Raw genomic sequence first — 27,075 nt, 5'->3', positions numbered from 1 at the left:
AAACTCAAATGCTATTCGACCCTAAATAGAACCACTAAATTGGCCAATTATCTAGTAATTAAAGAATTTAAAAAGAGGCAAATCTTCTCCAAATACAGATTGAGTGACCATGATCTAGAAATAGAGAGAGGAAGACACAGACTAACATGAACAGAGCAAGCCTGTAGTGCTCCAGTCAGAAATTGAAGCTTCCGCGCCTCGATCGCCCCCCAGTGGCTGGTCCCAGTATAGCTCCTAAACCCCACCATGTATTTGAATGGTCGCGAGACACACTAAACAATTTAATTACACTTCAAATAATTGTTTCCTAAAGATGGTTTCTGTCATTTTAGGCAGTTTTTATTACAATAATTTCATTTCAAGTGTTCGTTTTTTAAATAAGTTTAGTTTTAGTGAGTTATTTGATGCTATAAAAACGAGGGGTGTGACGTCATGATTGACAGCTGAGATTGACGGGTTCTCTGAATGAACTTGTCACTGAGGCACTAACGGACTTTTTTCTGGATTTTTGGGAGGAGATTGGAGCTTTAGCTTTAATTTCTACACTTCCATAACTGTTTATTTCACACCAACATAATGAATTGTTCTGCATCTGCGAGAGTGTGGGCGGGCTTTTGATAATCGCGCCTCTACTTCCTGTTCTCTACTGCGCAACTCCGGTCCCGAGATCGCTACTGCGCAGACTCGGTCCCAAGATGTCAGCGCCGTGAGCGGGCCTATGAAAGCTTCAACTTTGGTCAGTGGAAGTCAATGAAGTCGCGTTGTCCATATTTTTTTCCGGTCTATGGAACAGAGAGAGAGCAGAGGATCAGTAGACACTGTGATCTACAGCAAATAGAGGATGAGAAACACTTTCTGCTAATCTGTACTAAATATCATCATGTGAGAGAAACATTTCTGGCCAGATTTGAAACTAATTCCATCATTCACTGAACTGAGTGATACTGAGAAAATGCCCTTCATGCTTGGAGAAGATGAGAGCACAGCCGCATTCACTGCACAATATGTGTTAGCCATTCATAATGATAGAGGCCATTGACTCTCTAGAGTAAATTTCAAATATCTTGGGTAATTGGTGGTGGTTGCCAACAGTAAAGCAAATGTCTTTGTTTTATTTCAAATATCTTTGGTTATTTTCAACCTTGCAATTTCCTCGTTTGGCACTGTTGACCACAATCATTGAGTCCAAAGGTGGCACTGTCCACGAAGATATGCTTTCTGTTGTGTGTAGATGTCATTCTTCAGACTTCTCGTCCAGACTTGTTGCAAAAGCAGCTGGTCAGTTTTCAGTCTTTGTTGTCCTTGCAGCCCTGCATGAGAACTTCATCAAATGGTGTTGCACCGATCATTGATATGCAAAACGTCCATTGAATACTTCACACTTCGAGAACAGGCACTGACGATGAGAACAAACGCTTGTTCCGCTTTCTGAGGCAGGACACAGGAGCAAACTTTTGCTGCAGGGATTCTGTGATTAAAAGATTATTTAGCACAACAAAGAACAAAAGCATACATGGCATTTTTCATTGGTCAAAAGTTTGATGTGGTCAGATTAAAATAGTCTCTGGCAATAAGCCCTTAAATCGATATACTTAAAGGGTAACTAAACCCCAGCTCAGAGTTTAACTCCACCCACTGGCAAATTTTGAAAAATGCTGGAAAAGTGGGCAGAGCCCAGCGGAGACAGAGGGGACGAACCGAGGGCGGGACTGAGCGGAGGGTGTGCACCTGAGACCCGCAGTGACGGATTGATTGACAGCTGTCAGACACGCGAGTCGCAAAGATGGAGAATGACTGGAGTAACGCCAGCTTTGCAATAGAGCGGTCATTCTCCTACCTTCACCTGAAGTGGAGGAGGGTGGATTGTCTGTAGACACAAACCCGGAGCCTTATCAATGCGAGCCACTGGCTCAAACTGCGTTAACTCCCGATGCAGACGATGCTAGTGAAGCAGCCGCGCAAGAGAACTGACCTAATCTATCTGCGTCCGCGGCAACCACTTGCGTGTCAGGGTTTGAAAGCGCGTCTCATGTATGAAAATTATCTGTACACATGACGGGCGGCGATAATATCGCAAGAAAAGCCTGACGTGTACTGACAACTGTATTTAAAGAAATAAGTCTAGAAATGCATCCAAATTATAGCGCACACAACCGCACGGTGCTCTGCAGGGGTCTAAAAAGGATAAAAACAGTGAATTTTGAAGTGACATATTCTTGAAAACTCAGAGATGTGGATTCGGACAGCAATTACATTACCACACAACCTTGGTGTTTGTCAAAAGCAGTCGGTAATTCAACCTGGGGTTTTTTCGCGGGTGGTGGGAGATGGACGGCTTCAGCAACTCCTTCACCACTAACGGAGCGAGCTGAAAAAGACTTCCCGGACCACAACATCATGGCCACCAACAAAACTCAGCAGTGATTGTTTTTGCTCCGTGTAACGGAGTTCGTTTGTTCAGGGAAGAAGGAGGCGGGAACCATCGAACGTTTAACAACTTTTAATCAAATAATAAACACAAAATGAAAGTAAAAGCGGCAGCCCCTCACGGACGACTGCCGCGCACACACATAACAAAAATCGTGAATAAAACACAATTTAAAATCCAGGCCTGGTCCTCTCTCGTCCTTCACCGGTGTCGCTCGTCCTTATATGCCTCCGTGCTCCCTCATGAGAGGACTCGAGACCGGTGTCTCATTCTCAATCACGCACACCGATCTCGCTCGCTCCTCCCATGTCTCGCTCGCTCATCCACCTCGCCACACTCCGGCTTTAACTTCTGGACATTCGTCAGCGGTGCCAGAGCCACACACTCGCATCTTTCACCTGAGTTGGAGGAGGGTGAATTGTCTGTAGACACAGACGCAGAGCCTTATCAATGCGAGCCGCTGCTCAAACTGCGTTAACTCCCGATGCCAACGATGCTAGTGAAACAGCAGAGATGTTCAGACCTAAAAGCCTATTATAAACAGATAAGTTAGACTATATACGCCAGCACGTTACAGTATTGCTGTCCGTTACCGCGTTCGCGGAAACCACTTGCGAGTCAGGGTTTGAAAGCGAGGCTCATGTATGAAAATGATCTGTACACATGACGGGCGGCAATAATATCGCAAGAAAAGCCTGACGTGTACTGACAACTGCATTATTTAACCGTATTTTCTTCAATACAATGTTAAAGCAAGTGTCAAGTCAGTTTCATTCATAATGTTTCCACTTCATGTAATATGACAGTTCATACTGGAGTGAAGCAGTTCTCATCGTGTGATTGGGGGAAACATTTCTGAGGGCGTGGTGAGCTCGTGCCAGGGGCGCGGATAGTGAGCTGGTGAGGTTGAAAGCTTACATAGCGGACTATTCTGCCTGTGGAGCCCGGCGTCACTTTCGTTTGCCTTTGGTTCACAATTTATCCTGGCGTGCTATGGATCCTGCCAGGACCTGGTTGATACCAATTACCGGCTCAGATATGGAGTATTCTCGCCAACGATCACCTCGCCCTAGGAAAGGCGGTGTTAACCATGGAAACCTTTGGTCTTTGAGTTATGTACCTCGTATGGCCAGTCCCCCGGCTCCTGTCAGAGCTGCCCTGGTCAACGCTAGATCGCTGGTGAATAAGACCTTTATTTTAAAGGAGCTTTTTTCCCAGCATAACTTGGATTTTCTATTTGTGACTGAAACTTGGTTAAATGTTGGTGAGTCGAGCCCTTTTTCTGAACTTCTTCCACTGGATTGCACATATTTTAACTCCCCGAGGACTACTGGTCGAGGAGGAGGACTTGCCGTTATTTTTAAGGAAAAATACAATTGCAGGCAGTTGCCAATGATAACATTTTCGAGTTTTGAGATAACAATGTTTGAATTGGGCAAATTTCAGCCCGTTTTGTGTGCTCTTATTTATCGACCTCCTAAATATAGCAAGCATTTTATTAGAGACTTTACTGAATTATTGTCTGAAATTATGCCAAAATATGACCAGATCTTAATTTTAGGAGATATGAATATTCATGTATGTTGTCCCACAAATCTGTTGGCTAAAGATTTTTTAGAACTTATTGATTCATTTAATCTTATACAGTTTCTAAGTGGTCCTACACAGATTCATGGCCACACTTTAGATCTTGTCTTGTCATGCAGTTTGCCTATTTTAAATATTGAGATACAAAAGGCTATTTTTTCTGACCATGCACCAATTTTATTTGATGTTTTCCTTCCATACAATACTGTTAAGCAATGTGCTCCACCTCGTATCCGCAGGATGATTAAACCGGCCACTGCTGCACAATTTTCCAAAGCATTTAGTAATGTTATAGATACTTTAGAGCCGTCTGCTTTCCAATGTACAGATGAGCTTGTTTCCTGTTTTTCATCCACCTGTATAAATATTCTTGATAAAATTGCACCACTAAAGCCCAGGCGCTCCAAACCTAATTCTGAACCGTGGATTAATGATTTAACTCGAGCGGCTAGGCAAAAGTGTAGGAAAGCTGAACGACAATGGAAAAAACATAAATTGCAGGTTTTTTATGATATTTTAAAGGATTGTTGGAATAATTATCAGAGAATTGTTCAAACTGAAAAGGCTAAATACCTCTCTGATGTTATTGATAAAAATGGCCATAAACCGCATGTTCTTTTTAGAACAATTAATTCTGTTCTCATACCCCCCAATCTATAATGTTGGAAGAATCTACTGTGGCCTGTGAAAAATTCCTCCACTTTTTTGTGGAAAAGATTACCACTATTAAAGCTAGTATTTCACCTCAAGCCTTTGATCCTTCCACTCCCATAGAGTGTGCTGCAGTCTTTACTGAGTTTGAGCCTGTTTCCATCTTGGCCCTTAATGATATTGTTACACATTTAAAACCTTCAATTTGTCCCACTGATATCATCCCATCACGTATTTTTAAAGAGGTATGGAACACTATTGGACCAAACATTCAAGCAATCATAAACAGTAGTCTGACTTCTGGTTATGTGCCACTTTGTTTTAAAGAGGCTGTGGTGCAGCCCCTTATCAAAAAACAAAATCTCGAACACTTCAGTTCTTTCAAATTATCGTCCAATTTCAAAACTTCCTTTTGTGTCCAAGATTTTAGAGAAGGCAGTCCTAGTGCAGTTACAAGCCCATTTAGATCTGCATGGTATTCTTGAGGTGTTCCAGTCTGGTTTTAAAGCGTTTCATAGTACAGAGACTGCACTTATAAAAGTTTTTAATGATCTTTTGATTTCAACAGATTCTGGAGATTCTACAATCTTGATGCTTTTAGATCTTACAGCAGCCTTTGATACGGTTGACCACAGTGTTCTTATCTCGCGTCTTGAGCACAACGTGGGGATTAAAGGCACTGTATTAAAATGGTTTAGATCATATCTCTCAGCGAGAACGTTTCAAGTTGGGTATGGGGGCTCTACTTCATTAGCAGCACCAGTGACATGTGGAGTACCGCAGGGTTCTATTTTGGGGCCGATTCTCTTCTCCCTTTATTTGCTTCCTTTAGGTTCCATCTTAAAAAAGCATAATATTAGTTCCCTTTCGTTCAGTCACTACGACGTAAGTTAGTGACTAACGAATGGGGTTTCGCTTAGAAGCCAATCATCTTCATCGTGTTCAACAGCGCCCAATGGCAATGCCAATGCCATGGGCATGCGGAATTTGCATGCGTAACTCCGCCCCACCTTGTGGGTATATAAGGAAGTACGCTGCGAACATCGCATTATGTTTCTGCTTTGGAGCCAAGAGGATCTCTTCACTCCTACAAGCCTGATCTGAGTCATCGACAGCTTTCGAGACGAGCAGCTTTCCAGAGGCGTTGGTGTTACGGCGCGTTCCAGTGATCATCATACTGCCTGCCTGCTGATCTGCGCAGTGGTCCGCTAGACAGCTGGTGTGTGGTCCCTGGGCGCTTCGGCGTTCTCTGCGAGGCTTTCCTCTCATAAAAGAGCTTACACGTGACGCGTCCTTTTCAGGATGTCTTGTCCGTGTACTTCTGGGTGTGGTCGGTTGCTTTCCTCCTCTGATGGGCACGAACACTGTCTGGTATGTTTGGGCTTTCAGCATGCTCAGACAGCGTTCGCGGATGAGTCATGTTCTCACTGCGGGAACATGACCATCGCAATGTTGCGGTCAAGACTCCATGACCTTCGTTCTGAAGTGAGAGTCCCCTCTACCACACCCCGATCTACTGAGTCCCAGAGGCCCAGTACTTCGGCTGGTGGTCAGGGTGACTTGACGGTTACGGTGTGGAACAAAGCCCCGACGCTCATGCCTCGGGCCACACCCCCCGTCTTGCACATTGCAACCCGCGAGCGTTCAGATGCAGATCGCGGGGCCGGCTCCGGCCCCCCCGCGCATCTCATTTGGCGCTCCGGAGGAGGATGCGATGTCGATCACCGCATCACAAGGTGGGCTCGAGTCCTCTGGAGATGACGACTCGGCTGTGCTGCCGCCCTCGGGCGTGCCAGCATTGCCTGAGTCAGATCCAGAGCTGACAGCCATGTTGTCTCGGGCAGCCGCGAGTTTAGGGATCGAGTGGAACCCTCCACCCTGTCCCGAACGCTCAAGGCTCGATGATTGGTTTTTGGGGGCTCGCGCTGACACCCGTCAGTCCTTGCCCTCAAAACCTTTCTTTCCCGAGCTGCATGAGGAACTCACGCGGTCCTGGAAGTCCCCGTTGTCTTCCCGTGACCGTTCACTGACTTCCTCCGCCTTCTCCGTCCTCGATGGGGCGGCAGCTAAAGGGTACACTGGGGTCCCTCCAGTTGAACGTTCTGTTGCGATGCAACTGTGTCCTCAGAGCGCTTCAACCTGGCGTGGTGATCCTAAGCACCCCTCCAAAGCCTGTCGATTCACATCAACCTTGGTGTCGAAATCGCACAGAGCCGCGGGGCAGGCTGCCGCTTCGCTGCATGCCATGGCGATCCTCCAGGTCTACCAGGCCAGGATCCTCAAGGACATGCACGAGGGTGGAGTTGATCCGGGGCTCTTAAATGAGCTGCGTGCCGCCACCGACCTCGCTCTCCGGGCGACGAAGGTGACCGCACGCTCCCTGGGTCAAGTGATGTCCACAAATGTGGTCCAGGAGCGTCACCTGTGGCTGAACCTGGCCGATATGCGGGACACCGAGCGAACCCGGTTCCTCGATGCCCCCATATCCCAGGCCGGCCTCTTCGGCGGGGCGGTTGAGGACTTCGCCCAACAGTTCTCAATCGCCCAGAAGCAGACTGAGGCTATCAAGCACGTACTGCCCCGGCGGCCAGCTGCTGCCTCCACCCCGCCGCCGGCACAGTCAACTCAGTCTGCTCCACGCCGAGGACGCCCTCCTAAGGCTCCCGCCCCTCCCACCCGGTCCAAGCAGCAGCCTTCACCCGGGCCGGGTCGCGGAGGAAGCCGTAGGAAGGCGTCCAAGTCCCCTCAGGCCGCCCCGCGCCCCGCTAAACGCCAGGCCAAGCGGCGCTCCTGAGACGGACGGCTCAGGGATGGGAAATTCTTTCGAGGAGATGGTAGCAGGACCACTCCTTCCCCCGGTGGAGGGCCGGGGGAGAATCCTTTGTTCAGCTGCTGGCCCCCGGGTCAGCAGCACCCTATGTTGGTCAAAGAAAGAATTAACACTCCCATCCCTGAGCCCACAGAGTCCGGTGATGATGGTGCGCGCCACCCACGGGTCCCGCCACTCGCATCCCACTCTGTCGCCAGCCTCCTGGCAGAGCAGACCCCAGTGGAACGCTGGTCCTTCCCTGGTCTCCTCTGTCAGGACGCAGCTGTCAACCGTGCCCCCGCACCGGGACGCCCCACAGCCTCCCATGTCCGGGCCGGTGACGCTGCATCGCTGCAAGCCCACACCAGGTACGTCTGTACACCGTATGACCCCGCTGGTGCAGTTTCTGGATGTCTGGCTTCAGCTTCCAGGGCTGTCCCGCTGAGTCGAGCGGGCCGTCAGGCGCAGCTACGCGATTCAGTTCGCGCAGGTTCCTCCCTGCTTCCGGGGAGTCCGTTCCACCATGATCGGGGCCAACGCCCCCGTCATGCGAGCGGAGATTGCCACCCTACTGGCGAAGGGTGCGATCGAACCTGTCCCTCCAGCCGAGATGAATTGCGGGTTTTACAGCCCGTACTTCATTGTACCCAAAAAGACCGGTGGGCTACGGCCAATCCTGGACCTGCGCGTCTTGAACCGTTACCTTCACCGGTTTCCGTTCAAGATGTTGACAGCGAAACGCCTTTTCGAATGCGTTCGTCCACACGATTGGTTTGCAGCGATCGACCTGAAGGACGCCTACTTCCATGTCTCCATTTTGCCTCGACACAGACCGTTCCTACGGTTTGCTTCGAGGGTCGGGCATATCAGTACGCAGTTCTACCATTCGGGCTATCTCTGTCCCCTCGCGTCTTTACGAAGATTGCCGAGGCAGCCCTTGCGCCCCTTCGGCAGCACGGGGTCCGCATCCTGAACTACCTCGACGACTGGCTCATACTGGGTCCCTCTCGAGAGCAGGTTTGCGGACACAGAGATCTGGTGCTCCATCACCTAGCCCGTCTGGGCCTTCGGGTCAACTGGGAGAAGAGCAAACTTTGCCCCGCGCAGAGGATCTCTTTTCTCGGTATGGATATCGACTCGGTCGCCATGTGCGCGCAGCTTTCGAGCGAGCACGCGCAGTCTCTGCTGACTTCCCTTCGACAACTCGAGGGCAAGAGTGCGGTTCCACTGAAACACTTTCAGAGGCTCCTGGGGCATATGGCATCTGCAGCCGCGGTAACGCCGCTCGGATTGCTTCATATGAGACCGCTTCAGCACTGGCTACGCGATCGAGTCCCGAGATGGGCATGGCGGTCTGGCACGCTCCGCGTCCCAGTGACCCGGGCCTGCTTACAGACACTCACCCCGTGGTCGAACCTCAAGTTTCTACGGACCGGAGTGTCCTTAGAACGAGCTTCCCGGCATGTTGTTGTGACAACAGATGCATCATCCACGGGCTGGGGTGCCATGTGCAATGGACAAGCAGCCGCGGGCTCCTGGACAGGACCCCAGCGCCTTCTGCATGTCAATTGCCTCGAGTTACTGGCTGTACGGTTCGCCCTGCACCGCTTCCGAGCGTTGCTGAAGGGTCAACATGTGCTAGTCAGGACAGACAACACGGCCGTAGTAGCGTACATCAACCACCAGGGCGGTCTACGCTCCCACCGTATGTCTCAACTCGCCCGCCATCTCGTTTTGTGGAGTCAGAAGCGCCTGAGGTCCCTTCGTGCTGTCCACATCCCTGGAGACCTGAACTGTGCAGCCGACGAGCTGTCACGGTTTCAGCCTCTCCCCAGAGAGTGGAGACTCCACCCCCAGACGATCCAGCTGATATGGGAACGGTTCGTCGACGCACAGGTAGATCTGTTTGCCTCCCAGGACTCTTCCCATTGCTCCCTGTATTATTCCCTGACCGAGGGCACCCTCGGCACGGATGCACTGGCGCACAGCTGGCCGTCCGGGCTACGCAAGTATGCGTTTCCCCCAGTGAGCCTTCTTGCACGGGTACTGTGCAAGATCAGGGAGGACAAGGAGCAGGTCGTCTTGGTCGCCCCGCTTTGGCACGGCCAGACCTGGTTCCCAGAACTCTTACTCCTTGCGACAGCCCCTCCCTGGCCTATCCCTCTGAGACCAGACCTCCTGACTCAGAGACGGGGCACCTTTTGGCACCCGCGTCCAGCGTTCTGGAAGCTCCACGTGTGGCTTCTGGACGGGACACGGCAGGTTTGAGTAGCCTTCCACCTGCGGTGGTCGCTACCATCACTTCCGCTAGAGCTGAGTCTACACGACGTCTCTACGCGTTGAAGTGGAACCTCTTCGTCACATGGTGCTCTTCCCGCCAAGAAGACCCCTGGAAATGCCCGATCGGGTCCGTGCTATCGTTTCTCCAGGAGGGGGTGGAGCGAAGGCTGTCTCCCTCCACCCTGAAAGTGTACGTGGCCGCAATATCTGCCTACCACGATCTCCTGGGAGACAAAAAGGTAAGTCAGCACGACCTGATCATCAGGTTCCTGAGGGGGGCGAGGAGACTGAATCCTCCTCGCTCTCCTCTCGTTCCCTCTTGGGACCTCTCAGTAGTCTTAAGTGCTCTGCAGAGGCCTCCCTTTGAGCCTTTGCGGTCGGCCGAGATTAAGTTCTTGTCTATGAAGACGGCTCTGCTGACCGCATTGGCCTCGCTTAAGAGGGTCGGGGACCTGCAAGCATTTTCGGTTGACGAAGCGTGCCTTGAGTTCGGGCCGGCTAACTCTCACGTGATCCTGAGACCCCGGCCCGGATATGTGCCCAAGGTTCCTACCACTCCGTTCCGAGATCAGGTGGTGAACCTGCAAGCGCTGCCTTTGGAGGAGGCAGACCCAGCCTTGGCATTGCTCTGTCCAGTACGCGCTCTCCGCGCCTACGTAGACATGACGCAGTGTTTCAGGACCTCAGACCAGCTCTTTGTCTGTTATGGTGGAGAGCGGAAGGGAAGCGCTCTCTCAAAGCAGAGGCTGTCTCACTGGATAGTGGACACCATTGTTTTGGCATACCAGCAGCAAGGCCGACCATGTCCCCTTGGTGTGAGGGCACACTCCACCCGGAGTGTGGCCTCCTCTTGGGCTCTAGCGCATGGCGCCTCGCTAACAGACATCTGCAGAGCTGCAGGCTGGGCGACACCCAACACATTCGCCAGATTCTACAATCTCCGAGTGGAGCCAGTGTCCGACTATGTACTCGCCCCTACGGGTGGCCAGTAATGGGCCAGGCTCAGGTGTCTTCGCTTGCTCGCCATTCCACTCCCATGACTGGATACGTGCGATATTTTCCTCAGGTGAGCTCCCCGAGAGCCCTGAGCTCCTCCAGCACTGTCGACGCCGACATCAGTTCAGTCTGCCCTTTCGAGCCCAGACCCTCATGTCCGGCCAGGTGCTCCGTGTGCATGGTTCCCCTCCGGCGACCCCCACACGAGTATTCCCACCGTAAGCCTCCTCAGTGAGCAGGTGTCTTTCCCTTGGCAAGTCCCTGCCACCCCTAGGGTTAAAAATCCACCTTCGGCTGGTACCCTAGAGATCTTCCATATGCAACCCTCAGCGGGTCATATGTGTATTCTCTAAGTCCTCCCTACGGTAGGCATCTTGGCATTCCCTCTCTGGGATATGCTTCCCAGTGTACCTTGGTAATCCTGTGATAAGTGGGAGTCCTAGGGCCTTAAGTGGCGGGATCTCACACTTACGCAGGGCACTGGATGACAGCTGAGTGGCGTTGTTGAATAGGATCCCCCATTCGTTAGTCACTAACGTACGTCGTAGTGACTGAACGAAAGGGAACGTCTCGGTTACGTATGTAACCCTCGTTCCCTGAGGAGGGAACGGAGACGTACGTTTCCTTAGCCACGTCAGCTGTGCTGCCTGGAACGCGAGGAGTTCAGTCTTGGCTCCTGCAGCAGTAACATAATGCGATGTTCGCAGCGTACTTCCTTATATACCCACGAGGTGGGGCGGAGTTACGCATGCAAATTCCGCATGCCCATGGCATTGCCATTGCCATTGGGCGCTGTTGAACACGATGAAGATGATTGGCTTCTAAGCGAAACCCCATTCGTTAGTCACTAACGTACGTCTCCGTTCCCTCCTCAGGGAACGAGGGTTACATACGTAACCGAGACGTTTCCATCTGTATGCAGATCTAGCAGTTTAACTAGCACCTCCAAATTGGACCTGGGACCCCTGACGCCCTACGTAAAGTCTATGGTATCGAACCTTGGGGTAAAGATGGATAGTGATCTTCACCTAGAGAAACAGATAAACTCTGTTGTAAAAGCTAGTTTTTTTCAACTTAGGCTACTTACCAAACTGAAGCCATTTCTATCGTTTAAAGATTTGGAGAGGGTTATACATGCTTTTATCACCACTCGCCTGGATTATTGTAATGCTTTATATATAGGAGTTAACCAGGCCTCTCTTTCTAGATTGCAAATAGTTCAGAATGCTGCCGCTCGAATCCTTACAGGAACCCGTAAGCGGGAGCACATTATGCCCGTTCTTGCTTCTCTTCATTGGCTACCTGTTTGTTTTAGAATACAGTTTAAGATTTTATTGTTTGTTTTTAAATCTCTTCATGGTCAAGCCCCAGCTTACATAGATGATCTACTGAAGATGCATGCTCCTCTAAGGTCATTGAGGTCTGCTGAACAACTACTCTTATCTGTTCCTAGAACAAGACTTAAAAATAGGGGAGATCGTGCTTTTTCAGTCGTGGCCCCCAGGCTGTGGAATGATCTGCCTATGCGTGTCAGAGTGGCTCCCAGCCTTGACAGTTTTAAATCACGGCTTAAAACTCACTTTTATTCATTGGCTTTTTAAACCAGCCTGAGAGTTCATTTCTGCATTTTATTATTTTAGTTTGTCACTTGTTTAAACTGTGTATTGTGTTTATGTTATGTGTTTTTTAATTTGTTGTAATTATGTCAGTGTCCAGCACTTTGGCTAACCTCGGTTGTTTTACATGTGCTTAACAAATAAAATTGTATTGTATTGTATTGTATTGTATTGTTAATCTTCAAAATGACTTGGTTAATAAAATAAAAGTATTGAAAGAAATATTCATAATCATTTTTTATATGGCAATAATGTCAAACAGATATTCTAACTAAAAACAAAACACATATTAGCTCCAATTTTGGTTAAAATGTAAAGTTCATGTATTTGTACAGCAGGATAATTAGTTACCAAAAATGTATGTTAAGAATCGTTTTGGGAATCGGATCGTTACTCCCAGAATCGGAATCAGATCGAATCGTTATGTGCCTTAAGATTTCCACCCCTACTAAAGACTCAATAAGCTCAATGTGCACAGCTCTCACACTCATGCAGGTGAATATTACTGCCCACCTTTTGCTTTGAGCATGACCACCTCTGGTACGTTGTGCCGCCACACTCCATGGGCCGAAAACATCTAGTCCCACATTCGTAAATGGAGGGTCAGTGGATACACGATCTGCTGGAAGGTCAGCCATTTTTTGAGTCTGTGGTTCTCTTCTAAGTCTTCTGCATTTAACACACTCATGAATGACACTGCAAACTCGTCTCTTTCCACCAACTATCCAATAGCCAGCAGCAAGCAGAGCACCCTCTGTGTAATGTCGTCCCTGGTGTTGCACTTTCTCATGATGATGTTTAACTAAAAGTGTTGCAATGTGATGTTTCCCAGGGATGATAAGGGGCTTTTTTACGTCAAGCTCAATCTGTGTTCTTTGCTTGTCCCCGGTTTCCAAGCTTTTGTACTCTTGGTCATATGTCTTCTGTTGGACTGCTTCGATTATAATTTTTTTCAGCACATAAGAGTTCTTCCACTGTTGGAGCATTGGAACAATAATGCCAGCCCTTGCAGCTAGATGTTCCTGTTGTAGAACCTTTATGGAACTGACGAGATTGTGGCGAGGTGGACGAGCGCGAGACATGGGAGGAGCGAGCGAGATCGGTGTGCATGATTGAGAATGAACGTCACCTGCGAGGCACACCGGTCTTGAGTCCTCTCATGAGGGAGCACGGAGGCATATAAGGACGAGCAGCTCCAGTGAAGGACGAGAAAGGACCAGGCCTGGACTTTAAGTTGTGTTTTATTTATGTTTTGTTTATGTATGTACGCGGCAGTCGTCCGTGAGGGGCTGCCACTTTTACTTTCATGTTGTGTTCATTTACTTTATTAAAGCTGTTGAATGTTCGCCGGTTCCCGCCTCCTTCTTCCCACACAAACAAACTTTACTACAGAGATATATGAAGAAGACGTGCAATGGCATGAGTGATGGACTTCCAAGTGAAAAATTTGGAGAAGCGTTTAGCTCCAAGACTCTTACTCATCATTGTGGTCTTCAATGTGGAGACTTGAGGACGTACCTCAGCATCAGAAGAAGGATTCACAAGCTCATGTGTGTTCTCTTCAGGTAGAGTCTGGAGGTTGTTTATAAGAAACCTTGGTCCTTGAAGCCAGTTGGTGTCTTGGAGATGAGCAGCAGTGACAGACCTTGTCGCAATGTCTGCTGGGTTCTCATCAGTATGCACATATCTCCACTGATTTGGATGTGAAGACTTGGGAATCGATTCGACTCGATTGCTTACATATACACATGTGTAGTGCTGATCTGGCCCACATCTGGCACATGTGTAGTGCTGATCTGGCCCACATCTGGTACATGTGTAATGCTGATCTGGCCCACATCTGGCACATGTGTAGTGCTGATCTGGCCCACATCTGACACATGTGTAATGCTGATCTGGCCCACATCTGGCACATGTGTAGTGCTGATCTGGCCCACATCTGGCACATGTGTAATGCTGATCTGGCCCACATCTGGCACATGTGTATTGCTGATCTGGCCCACATCTGGTACATGTGTAATGCTGATCTGGCCCACATCTGGCACATGTGTATTGCTGATCTGGCCCACATCTGACACATGTGTAATGCTGATCTGGCCCACATCTGGCACATGTGTAGTGCTGATCTGGCCCACATCTGGCACATGTGTAATGCTGATCTGGCCCACATCTGGCACATGTGTATTGCTGATCTGGCCCACATCTGGCACATGTGTAATGCTGATCTGGCCCACATCTGGCACATGTGTAGTGCTGATCTGGCCCACATCTGGTACATGTGTAATGCTGATATGGCCCACATCTGGCACATGTGTAATGCTGATCTGGCCCACATCTGACACATGTGTAGTGCTGATCTGGCCCACATCTGACACATGTGTAATGCTGATCTGGCCCACATCTGGCACATGTGTAATGCTGATCTGGCCCACATCTGACACATGTGTAATGCTGATCTGGCCCACATCTGGCACATGTGTAATGCTGATCTGGCCCACGTCTGACACATGTGTAGTGCTGATCTGGCCCACATCTGGCACATGTGTAATGCTGATCTGGCCCACATCTGGCACATGTGTAGTGCTGATCTGGCCCACATCTGACACATGTGTAATGCTGATCTGGCCCACATCTGGCACATGTGTAGTGCTGATCTGGCCCACATCTGGCACATGTGTAATGCTGATCTGGCCCACATCTGGCACATGTGTAATGCTGATCTGGCCCACATCTGGCACATGTGTAATGCTGATCTGGCCCACATCTGGCACATGTGTAGTGCTGATCTGGCCCACATCTGACACATGTGTAATGCTGATCTGGCCCACATCTGGCACATGTGTAGTGCTGATCTGGCCCACATCTGACACATGTGTAGTGCTGATCTGGCCCACATCTGACACATGTGTAATGCTGATCTGGCCCACATCTGGTACATGTGTAATGCTGATCTGGCCCACATCTGGCACATGTGTAGTGCTGATCTGGCCCACATCTGGCACATGTGTAATGCTGATCTGGCCCACATCTGGTACATGTGTAATGCTGATCTGGCCCACATCTGGCACATGTGTAGTGCTGATCTGGCCCACATCTGACACATGTGTAATGCTGATCTAGCCCACATCTGGTACATGTGTAATGCTGATCTGGCCCACATCTGGCACATGTGTAATGCTGATCTGGCCCACATCTGGCACATGTGTAATGCTGATCTGGCCCACATCTGACACATGTGTAATGCTGATCTGGCCCACATCTGGCACATGTGTAATGCTTATCTGGCCCACATCTGACACATGTGTAGTGCTGATCTGGCCCACATCTGACACATGTGTAGTGCTGATCTGGCCCACATCTGACACATGTGGAATGATGATCTGGCCCACGTGCTGCGTGAAATGACGGCCCTTGGGTGTCCCACTCCTGTTTGCCAGATCTGGGCCAAAAGCAGGCCATAGCAAAGCCACATGTCAGCCAAAAGCAAAGAAATAAACCAGAACTGGACCTTATCTGAGCCACAAATCTCCACAAACAGCATTACCAGCTTCACGCATTACTAACCAGATTGACTTTATTTCTGTCAGACAACTACAAAGTTCATATTGAGAATTAACAGAAGTTTAACTCTAATGTGTTTCATTTGAAGTCACCATACGGTGATCAGTGTTTCCATTAGTCGGGCTCTTAACTCTTATTATACATTTATTTTTTTGGCCGCTGTGACAGTGTGTTTGTAAAACATATTTGCGGTACCAAAGGAAGCTAAAGTGAAGTGACATCAGATGATGGTTACCTGTCGGTGGTTTTATAGTCATTATGAAATAGCCTGGTGTCATTTGATTCTAAAAATTGTTGTGCAATTAATAAATGTACATTACAAACCCTGTGTTATTGCAGCATAAGATCCTGCAGTATTATAACAATCAGTTAGAGATTTTAAGAAACATGAGCACAAAAAGTGAAACTACAGTGACACACACAGACATCAACAATCAGCACATGAATCTCAACAATGGTGAAACAATTGTGAAATATAATCACAAAGGTTCTGCTTTATTTTGAATTAATCTATAAATTGTCACTGTCCAACTGCAGTGGTTACACACTCCAACGCGATCTCATGACAATGCGTATCAATAGTACGAGTGTGCAATGTCGTGGAATGCATGGGCGTCACTAGGCCCTTTTTAGGGGGGGCTTCAATTTTAGCAGCGCGACTCGACGTCAAGTGAGAGATATGTAGCTAAACTAAACATTTCATATTTGACAGCTGCTTCTTTAAGTCAGAAATGTTAAACAAATGACTTCTATTTGAATATTCAGCCAAATTAATAAACTTTTGTCTAATTTCGCCATTTTGAAATTAAATAGGCCAATGTAATGTCATTTAACAAACAAGAAATATTAACAAAGCCGTTTTCTTCAGATTAGGCATAAGATTATTAAAAATGAATGTGTGCATATTGTAAATTAATATAAATCCATGTGTATCTGTGTACCTATCATATCTGTACTTATTGGTTTCATTTAACTTTATTACCTTCCAGTTTTCAATAATTTGCCACTTTTTAATAATAGTGATTATTTGTGCCGTACTGCTGTATAGGAAAGTTATTTTATTCTTTTTGAAACAGAGCGTGACATTTATCATCGTGTAAATGCATTAACGCCATAGACTTAAGACTCCTTATGTTCTACCGCCAATCACAATTCTGATTAGATGTGAAACCCATTTTAATCATGGACTACTCAAAAATAATATATATACACACACACCAATGTTGTTGAATACATTTCCACCACCATACAAATTCACACCATCTCTGGGAAAACTTTGGGATTAAAAGGGTTAGTTCATCCCAAACATTATAAACTCTTTAAACGAGAAGATGTGTGGCTCTTAAAAGAGGTGGGTAAGGTCAGAGGTCACCTCACTTTGAGCTGGTGTATTTGGTCACAGCCTTTGTGCCCTCGGACACGGCGTGTTTGGCCAGCTCTCCGGGCAGCAGCAGACGCACAGCGGTCTGGATCTCTCTAGAGGTGATGGTGGAGCGCTTTGTTGTAGTGCGCCAGACGAGACGCCTCACCGCCGATGCGCTCGAAGATGTCGTTGACGAAAGAGTTCATGATGCCCATCGCCTTGGAGGAGATGCCGGTGTCAGGATGAACCTGCTTCAGGACTTTGTACACATAGATAGCGTAGCTCTCCTTCCTGGACTTTCTGCGCTTCTTTCCTCCCTTAGCGGCGGTCTTGGTGACGGCCTTCTTGGAGCCCTTCTTAGGCGCGGACTTTGCTAGTTCAGGCATGATGATGATGAAGAGTCAATGTGTGCTCAGGAGCGATACAGAGGCTTTTATTCACCGCCATATGCTAATTTACTAAGAGATAATGGTTCTTCTGATTGGCTGTTTGTTATAGACAATCCCATAAACTCGTATTTCATTGGACATCTCAAAGCATCATGAGAGGAACGAGAGCCAATCACGGGCGGGCAAATATTAGCCCTGCCTACCGCTTTATGTTTGAATGAGACCCACACGATCTCGTTTCCTTTGTTCCTTTCCCGCTCTTTTGCTTTAATAAAGGTTTGAAAAGACTAATATTCTGCAAGATAGTGTAATATGTGACCCCGTCTGTGAAACCCCGGCTAAAGTCGCATAATCTAATTAGGAGATATTGAGCATCAAAGTAGTCATAGCCATAAAAATTAGAGGTGGGCAGATCGATACTAATATCGATAATATCGATACCAACGTTGGTATCGGTATTGATTGATACCAACGTGAAAATATCGATACTTAAGTTTCAGTTTCTCTCGTTTTGCGACCTGGCCGTGTTTGTCAAAATGCTGCTGCTGTCACAGAGCAGAGCAAGCTCTCAAGAGTGCTGCTCGTGCTCGACGCTGCTCTCCTCCCCCTCTCCTGTGTTGTACCGTCACGTGACTCACCACTAGCGCTACCACCAGCAGTCAGGCGCGCGCGCCGCTCAGCCGCGCATTTCTGACAGCAGTCAGTCAGAGGCGGAGAATGGCAGCAGAGAGAAAGAGGAGCGTTGTATGTAAAACTTTAGCCGCGTTTCCACCGCAGGAACTTTACCCCGGAACCAGGAACTTTGGGGGGGAACTCGGTGTGTTTCGACCGCAGGAACCAGGGTCTAAATGAAGTTCCGGGTAAATATTTCCCCCTCCAAACGGCCCTGCTTGCGAGGTGGGACTTTTGAAAGGTTCGCGAACTTTCGGGGGTGGGACTTGGGCGCTGAACATGCTGATTGGTTGAGCTCTCGCAGCTATTTTTTTTTTCCACCGCCATATTTACAAGTCTTTTGCGAGGTGAGTTCTGTGGGTTTTGCGTTCAGTAAATATTTTTTTTGCAACAATGGAGTTCAACAATAAATTCGACCGATGGACCGACGACGAGGTTCAGGCTTTATTGAGCATATATGCGGAGGAGGACATCCAGCGGGAACTGGAAACGGCGACCCGTTATGAAAAGGTATAACATTACCTGAAGATATCGACTCGGTTCCAGTCACACTGGAAAACAGTGCAGAGAGAAATTGAAGAAATTAAGACAAGATTACAAGAAATTAAAGGATCATGACAACCGGAGCGGTTCCGACCGGCGTATCAACAAGTGGCATGACCGCCTGGACGCGTTGCTGGGACACAGACCGTCCTTTTCTGGCGCAGCGGTAACGAAAGACTCGGCTAGTGCGTTGTTGGAAACCATCCAGGAATCCGAGTGGGTTGAAGGTATATATATATCATCTTGGTATCATCTATTAAACTCGTTGCAGTGTTTAAACACGTTGCAGTAACTTTTTTCAACGTGCTTTTCCAGGTGTAACGAGTGGCCCTGATGGATCGCAGGCAACGGAGACCAGCGTGTTTTCCCCCGCGGTCACCAGTACGTTATAAAGCTGACAAAAATGTGTATATATTTAAAAACTGATGTGTAATCCTTAATGGTTTTGTTGTTTTTAATTGTAAACTTAAATTGCCCATGATAAAATTTGCACACTGGGCATTGTTCAAGCTGGCCAAACAATTGTTCATTATTTGTAGTGAAAACACTTTAAATAATTAATTGATGGTTTCTATTGTTTCATGGTTGCCTTGTGTATTAATTTCCATGTGTTTCTGTGCAAGTTTTCTACTTAGGGAAAAGGAAAAAGGACTGTGACTTTTTTGATGCACTGAGGGACATGGAGGAGCCGGGCCGTCCTGCAGCATGGACAAGAACAGCCTGACCAATATATTCAGCTGTTACTGGAGAGCCAGGCCGAGGAGAGATGAGGAGGCAAGAGTTGGCATTCCACCAGTCAGAAGCGGAAGAAAGCAGAGGGACTTTCAGACCGGGTTTCTGTCTGTTCTTGGACAGTTTGTCCAGTCGTTCAAGAAGTAGCCACAATGACCAGCCGCTTGAATGAAGCATTTGCTCTACCACATTTGTACTTTATATATTGTACGTGTTGGCACAGCTCTTGGAAAGGTTACTGAAAAATACACTTTTTTTTTTATATTGTTGTTTTCACATTTTATATTTTCATTTTATTGTTCTAGTAATTTATTTGTCTTTGCACACTTTTATTTTAATTTTGTAAGAACTAATCTGTCTAAAATAAAGTAAAATGTGTAAAATGTCACTGTGTCTTTAATTTCCACATTCTAACTATATAACCACATTCTAATTGTATTCATATAGTGTAGGAAGCAAATAAAAGGGCTGCTGCTCGCAAGTCTTTCTGAATATGCACATAATCATATCTAGAAAACCCAAATATTATATTTTTAAATGTATAACTATGTGAATGTAGTATAATAACTTATAACCACAACTTAAGTGAAGCCATAAGTATGGTCCTGCTTCATTTCAAATTTGAGGAAGAAGTCTCTAAAATTATGCATTTAATGAAGCATATTGTAATACTAGTCATGTGAATTTTTTTTTCTGTGAATGTTAAGAGATGTTATTGTGATAAAAAATAAAATACTTGCAGTCTAGTACCTAATCTTTCAACTGCTTAATTCAGTCTATTGTTTTCATTCAATTAACTTTTCACACATCTGTCATGACTGAAACCTCATTATCCTTTTATAGAAAATGTTTTGTTTTGGAATTGAGCTATTACAACACATTCAGATTTTGGATTGCCCATCATCCCATTTTGCATTAAAATGGTCAAACCAGGTGAAAGTGCACGTTTAAATAAACAGTGTTGGTAATGTGTGTACATAATCAGCAAAAGCAGCGCTGCTTGCATCACCTACACTTGTTATTGTTGCAGACAGTATCGCGCAAAAGTGATTACTGTCCGTCAGAAACTGGGAGAAGCAGTCGCGCGCATTCTCACGTCACCGGACTAATTTGCCTAATCTCCCCGGTACTTTAGACCGCGGTGGAAACGCAGATTGTAGCAGGTCTGGGGGAGAAAAAGTTCCTGGGAAAAAAGTTCCTGGTACAAATAGTTCCGGGTAATTTCGGTGGAAACGCGGCTTTTGTGACTTTGTGACTTTGTTTATTTAAGAAAAAAATCCTGAAAAGAAGTGCACTAAAGAGGAGAAACATTTTTTGTTAACATGCTACTTGAAAAGAGAATTTGTTTTTACATTTTTTATATTTGTGAAGTAATCATTTTGTAACTTTGTTTATTTAAATAAAACAGAAGTAACCAAAAGTTGTTTCTGAACAAAAGCTTTTGTAGTACTGATTAATAACCCAAAATGCAAATCACAAAAACAAATTAAAAGTCATGAAATTCATTTAGATTTAGGTTGAAGACGCATCCACCTTAATTATTAAAAAGTATCGATATTGGTATCGGTATCGGCGATACTGGCCCTGTATTTACTTGGTATCGGATCGATACCAAATCTAGCGGTATCGCACACCTCTAATAAAAATGACCAAAACAGGCAATTTGTGTTTATTGCTGTAAATGATAGATTATACCAAGGGCTTTGAGATGCAGTACTCAATTTTTCATTTATAATATTATAAATACTGAAATAAATGATTTTATTGACGCAACGTTCTATTATTTTGCACCAAAAAATACCGGACGTGGGCTTCTTAAATATTGATTTGAATCGTCTCTTTGTTTACTTTGGACGCAGAAACAACTGCTGATTCTTATATCATTCGGTTCAGAAACGTATTTTTTACAATTAAAAAGTGCAGACAGACCATAATATCAATCCGCACGACCAAGGATCAGATCAGTGTCGGGAAAGGCAAGAAAACGGCGACTTAAGCCGGGTTCCGATTTCTGTGTGGATTTCTTTGCGTCATCAACGACATTTCAGGAACAGTTTATTTGTTTCCTAACTCCACCTTCTGCCTATACATCCATCTTATTTTAAAGACATTTAATGGCTGCTAAGTGTCTAAATAGTTTGGTCTTTTGATGCTGATGCGCTGGGTTTATGAATTCGCTCTCTGACAGGGCGGCCGCGGCAAGTGAAGCGCAAGGAACAGAACAGCTGATAGTTTAATTAATAGGGGTGTAACGATTCATCTACTACATCGATGTATCGATTTATATTCCTATGATCTAACTACATCGATCTGTGCTCGGCAACTTGGCCTTCCAGACGACATGTATCGATCTAACATCGTTTTAAAAGGTAATCAATCGATTGTATCGATCATAGGAAATAACGCATTGTATTTAAGCACGTCAGACTTTATATGGATGTTTTTTCTTAGCACTTTTAATTATAAAGGCGTCAAACGTTACTCGATTCAGTCTGCCTATCTGTGACATTATCGCCTCGCACCAGCAGCAGCGTTAAGAAAACAAAACATAGCATGGCGGATGGCAGAGGAAAAGCCAACGAGCGAGAAATTATCAAGCCACCAGGAGAAAGAGCTAACGTTACCTGTACTTTCAACCCTTGCTTGTTACCTGTGCATTCCTGACACCAGTGTGCCAGCAGAGCGAGTTTTAGTACTGCTGGCGACATAGTGAACGCACAGAGAAGTGTTCTGCGGTCAGATCATGTTGATCAGTTGATATTTTTGGGAAAAAAATGTAATTGAGTCATTGAAGAGTAGGTGGTTACATTTTATCTTTTGTTAAATATTGTTTGTTACTGAGAGTAGTAGCAGGTTCAGCCAGTTTATTCAACCTGAAGAAATGTTGGTTGCACTTTATTTTTGATATTAATATTGTATTTATATTATTTTAATGTTGAACAACAACAGCAAAAGTAGCAGGTAAACCTACTATTAATTAAACCTGAAGAGAAGTTAGTTGCACTTTATTTTTGATATTAATATTGTAATATTTTTATGTTGGAAAACAAAACCAGAAGTAGCAGGTTAACCTACTGTTGAAATGTTGGTTGCACTTACTGTGCTTTTATTGAAAATGTATTGAATATTGAAAATGAGAGCAGAAAAGGTTAACTTCCTGTTAATTCATCCTAAACTGTTGGTTGCACTTTATTCAAATAAAATTTGAATGCATTTGCCATTAATTGTTGTTTACTTGTTTGTTTATATCCATAATTAATTTATACCTGATTCCCTTACAAGAAACAACAGGAATCTAGGAAACTTCACCTGCACTGACCAGTATCCAGATATTTATTTCAGTCACACAATTTTTGGCTAAAAAGTTACTGAATCGATTTCAAGTCACTGAATCGTTTCGGATCGTATCGTTCTAAATGAACCAATATCGTCCTTGAATCGTATCGACAACCTCAAATCGTGATACGAATCGAATCGTTGTTAAAACGAATCGTTACACCCCTATTAATTAATAATGATTAATATAGGCCTACTGTTTTTTTGTAGGCTAAATAAAGAACCCGTATTATATAAAAAAGTTGCGTGTGTCCTTCGGAAGCAATGCTCTTGCGTCTGATGTTTTGGTTTCAGTTTGTAAACCTATACGAATAGAACATGCATGAATGAGAACATAAAGTGCAGGACGTGCTTTATGTAGGCTAAAAGAGTTATTAAGCACAATGAGCCATGAAAAAATCCTAATGAATCATAATCTAATCGAATTGTGAGACAAGTGAAGATTCACAGTTATGACTTACTATCTGCACAAAGTTTGAGACTGACCTGTTAACTTGTTAGGCCATTAGGCCTAGTCCTGGATTTACTCCAAATGTTACACAGTGAGATTTTCTATGGATGTTTTATATATTAATGGATATATATAGGCCTATTAATAATAATTTATAATAATTTGTTACATTTATATAGCGCTTTAATGACATTTTCTACTGAGATTTCATTTTACTAATAAAGTTATAGCCTACAAATCATTAGAGTGAACTGACTTGGTAAATCAAGCTCTTGTGGTGCCCCCATTCGTTTCAATGTTTCACGCTTTTTGGACATGCACATCATAATAAATAGACTTGTTTTACAAAACTAAGAATTTTCCCATAAATGTGTCCTATATCACTGAAAATGGGAGAATCTTAGCTTTAATGTGGTATATGGCACATTATCAGAATAATAATGGTTAAAATGTTTTACAATTTCAAAAATAAGCTGATTTTAAAATTGGAATTTCTCAAAATCATGATTTTCTGAGGCCGAAATTCAGCCAACTTTTGACATGATCTTACTCAGTCAATATTAAAGATATCAAGGTTATATTTTCACAGAATGTTCTTTACATTATGTAGGATGATTTTATGTATAAAACAGCGAATGACAAAAAAATGACTTTAGCTGGGTTTTCACAGAGAGGGTCACATATGAAAACTCATTTTAGAATAAAGTAATAAGATCCATTTTAACAATAGATTTTGAACCAGAAATTCCCTCCTATACAAAAGTCGCTTTACCACCGACATTCAATTTTAACTTTTTTCTTGATTCTGTAAATCACTATGAATTGCAATAGTTTTCTTCTCTGAAATACACATTATTAAAACTCACAAGCTAAATAAAGGAAAAAGCTGATTTCAATGCAAATTTTCAGCATTAAAACACATTACCTTAAATTATGTGATGAAAGGCCAATATTTTATTTTCACACTCATTTATTCGTAGTTTAATTAAAAATATATAACCAATAAGAACCCGGACCAATTTCTCTACAGGCTATAGAACAATTATGATGCATATAAAACAGGTTTAATGGACCACTTGTAACTTCTGCAGTTGTTTATGAAATACAAAGGTCTGTAATTATGTTACATTAAGCATTTATGATAATTATTACCTTTTGTTACATTGGGCATTTATTTTTCAGTTAAAAAACGCATTTATTCTTTCGTACCAGCATTGCTGTGACATGACTCTTTATGTGAGAGAGTGTGTGGCTCTTAAAAGAGCCGTTGGGTTTGTGATTTCTCTTGATTTCAGGCGTTTATCCTCCGAAGCCGTACAGGGTGCGTCCCTGCCGCTTCAGCGCGTACACAACATCCATGGCGGTGACGGTCTTTCTCTTGGCGTGCTCGGTGTAGGTCACGGCATCGCGGATCACGTTCTCCAGAAACACCTTCAACACTCCGCGGGTCTCCTCGTAGATCAGACCGGAGATGCGCTTGACACCGCCGCGGCGAGCCAGACGACGGATGGCGGGTTTGGTGATTCCCTGGATGTTATCGCGCAAAACTTTACGATGACGCTTAGCGCCTCCTTTACCGAGCCCTTTACCGCCTTTGCCTCTTCCAGACATGATTAACTTAGAGTACTTCAGTCAGTCAAAAGACAATAACGAGTAGAAAATAAGCGCCACAAGGAGGCAGTTTATATTTGCTTACAGGACCTGACAGAAACCACCCCCAACACAACACGCCCCGCCCCTCGATATAGTTCAGCACAAGACAATGTGATTAAACCCTAACCCTGATCTCACGAGGCCTGTCCTTTGTTTAATATATATTTTAAAAAAAAAGTTTTATAAGATTCATTTAACGAAGATGATATTAGATGAAGATAACTATATCATATACAGAGAAACTGAATGACAATTAATATATTCAATGCATTCATTGTATATAACAGTATATTTGTATGTGACATGTCAGGTGTATTTATAGAGTTTGAATGATTTCTGGCCTCTCTGATCTTCACTGTATGTCTCCCTTTAGCTGAACTTGCACCATAAGAGTAATCTCTTCTTTGGCCTTCAACATCCCATAATAGTTTCAGAACAGCCCATGTCACTATTAGGGAGCAGCTGAAGATTTGATCAAAACTGTGCATGAGCGAATGAAAGAGAGTTAGAAAGAAACCAGCTGTATATTTTCAGACAGACTGAAGATGAAAAGAAGTGGCAAACTCCTGGATAAAAGGTCGGTTTTTATTTTTATTTTAAATTGTTAGATTTATATACTTTGAACTCATGCAAACCAAAAATAATTAGATCCCCTCTGCATTAATATAATATTAAACCATTAAGATAATAGCATCAATAATATGATAGCAGTTATTTATTTGAAGAGTTTATTGTAGTATAGCTGTATTTATGTATAAATAACACAATTATGTCTTTTAATTAATACATTTACAGAAAGATCAATGGGAGGTATTTGTGATTAAAAATATATAATTGACCTTCCAAATAAATCCCCCTTGAGAAGAGATGTTTAGAAATGAGGTTAGAGTAATTTTTGGAGCACTTCAGCTTCTGTGACGGTGGGAAAGAGTTTTGGAGGGACATTCAAATGTCATGTGACTTAAAAACAGCACATCATTGGCCACCTTAAGGCCTGCCCTTTTAATTCCCAGTGCAAATATTTTATTTCTGTGAATAATAAGGAAATGAGAAATTGTCACAAAGCAAATCCACACCATCAAGGGTATATATTCTAAAATTATACATTCTTTGATAATATTCACAAATATAAAATCTAAGACTTAAAAAAGTGACACTTTCATATTTATACCACATAAAATAGTACGCAGTTTACGAATTAGAGAATGAACATCCAAACATGTTATAGCCTTCTACTCATATTCAACGTTTAAACTGGAAAGAGTCTCAATCAGTGCAGTTTTGGTGGCTCTTAAAAGAGCCTTTGGGTTGCGAAAACAGTCAGCAATCAGTTTACTTGGATTTGGCGGCCTTCTCGGTCTTCTTGGGCAGCAGCACCGCCTGGATGTTGGGCAGCACGCCGCCCTGAGCGATTGTCACTCCGCCCAGAAGTTTGTTCAGCTCCTCGTCGTTGCGCACCGCCAGCTGCAGGTGACGGGGGATGATGCGGGTCTTCTTGTTGTCTCGAGCGGCGTTTCCAGCCAGCTCCAGGATCTCAGCGGTAAGATACTCGAGCACAGCGGCCAGATAAACCGGAGCACCGGCACCGACGCGCTGAGCGTAGTTGCCTTTGCGGAGAAGCCTGTGAACACGGCCGACGGGGAACTGCAGTCCCGCCCTGGAGGAGCGAGTCTTAGCCTTTGCTCGGGCTTTGCCGCCGGTTTTGCCTCTGCCGCTCATTTTTGAAATTACTGACTAAAATTCCTCTCAGTAGAACACTAAAAGAAAACGAATAGTCCTTCTTCTTCTTCTTCTTCTGTTTTATGGCGGTTTGGCAAACCAACTTAAAAAGGTGCATTCCCGCCACCTACTGATCTGGAGTGTGAAGCTCACATATAGGCTACTTAATCATCTCTTTACCTTAAAAAAAAAACACAATATTCAAATTCTATCCATTATTCCAATCCTTTTTAAATACTTCAACATTATTTCATATACCCTTGATTGCATTAACCCATTTCCTAATAGC

At 45.0% G+C, this 27,075-nt stretch overlaps 3 protein-coding genes and 1 pseudogene across 4 annotated transcripts in view; 1 reads left to right on the top strand and 3 right to left on the bottom strand.

Annotated features, from left to right (window-relative positions):
• The window catches only part of LOC307122033 (histone H2B-like), a gene marked incomplete at its 5' end in the record, with an annotated part of 119,972 nt that extends 99,578 nt beyond the window's left edge, over positions 1–20,394 (top strand). Inside the window, 3 exons of the mRNA XM_079809834.1 lie at positions 18,421–19,122; positions 19,211–19,276; positions 19,519–20,394. The remainder of the gene's footprint in view (positions 1–18,420; positions 19,123–19,210; positions 19,277–19,518) is intronic.
• LOC307122039 (histone H2B-like) lies at positions 17,302–17,677 on the bottom strand (annotated as a pseudogene). Its single transcript has one exon. The product of its transcript is annotated as a histone H2B-like (transcript).
• Positions 20,395–24,713: 4,319 nt separating the features above from the next.
• Positions 24,714–25,025, bottom strand: LOC307122041 (histone H4; the record flags this gene model as incomplete). The annotated part of the gene is made up of 1 exon (XM_079809841.1): positions 24,714–25,025. The coding sequence occupies one exon, from the start codon at positions 25,023–25,025 to the stop codon at positions 24,714–24,716; it is 312 nt and encodes a 103-aa protein (XP_079665967.1).
• Positions 25,026–25,794: 769 nt separating this feature from the next.
• Positions 25,795–26,865, bottom strand: LOC307122029 (histone H2A). The gene has a single exon (XM_079809830.1). The coding sequence runs from the start codon at positions 26,784–26,786 to the stop codon at positions 26,400–26,402; it is 387 nt and encodes a 128-aa protein (XP_079665956.1). The 5' UTR covers positions 26,787–26,865; the 3' UTR covers positions 25,795–26,399.
• Between the last annotated feature and the right edge of the window lie 210 nt (positions 26,866–27,075).

The sequence above is a fragment of the Gobio gobio genome (genome assembly GCF_949357685.1).
Source record: "Gobio gobio genome assembly, chromosome: 25".
Taxonomy (NCBI): domain Eukaryota; kingdom Metazoa; phylum Chordata; class Actinopteri; order Cypriniformes; family Gobionidae; genus Gobio; species Gobio gobio.
Note: the sequence above shows the minus strand (reverse complement) of the source record. Positions and strands in the feature narration are given on the sequence as shown.

Excerpts from the sequence above, each read along its gene's own strand:
- LOC307122029 (XM_079809830.1), bottom strand. The coding sequence starts at position 26,786 with ATGAGCGGCAGAGGCAAAACCGGCGGCAAAGCCCGAGCAAAGGCTAAG.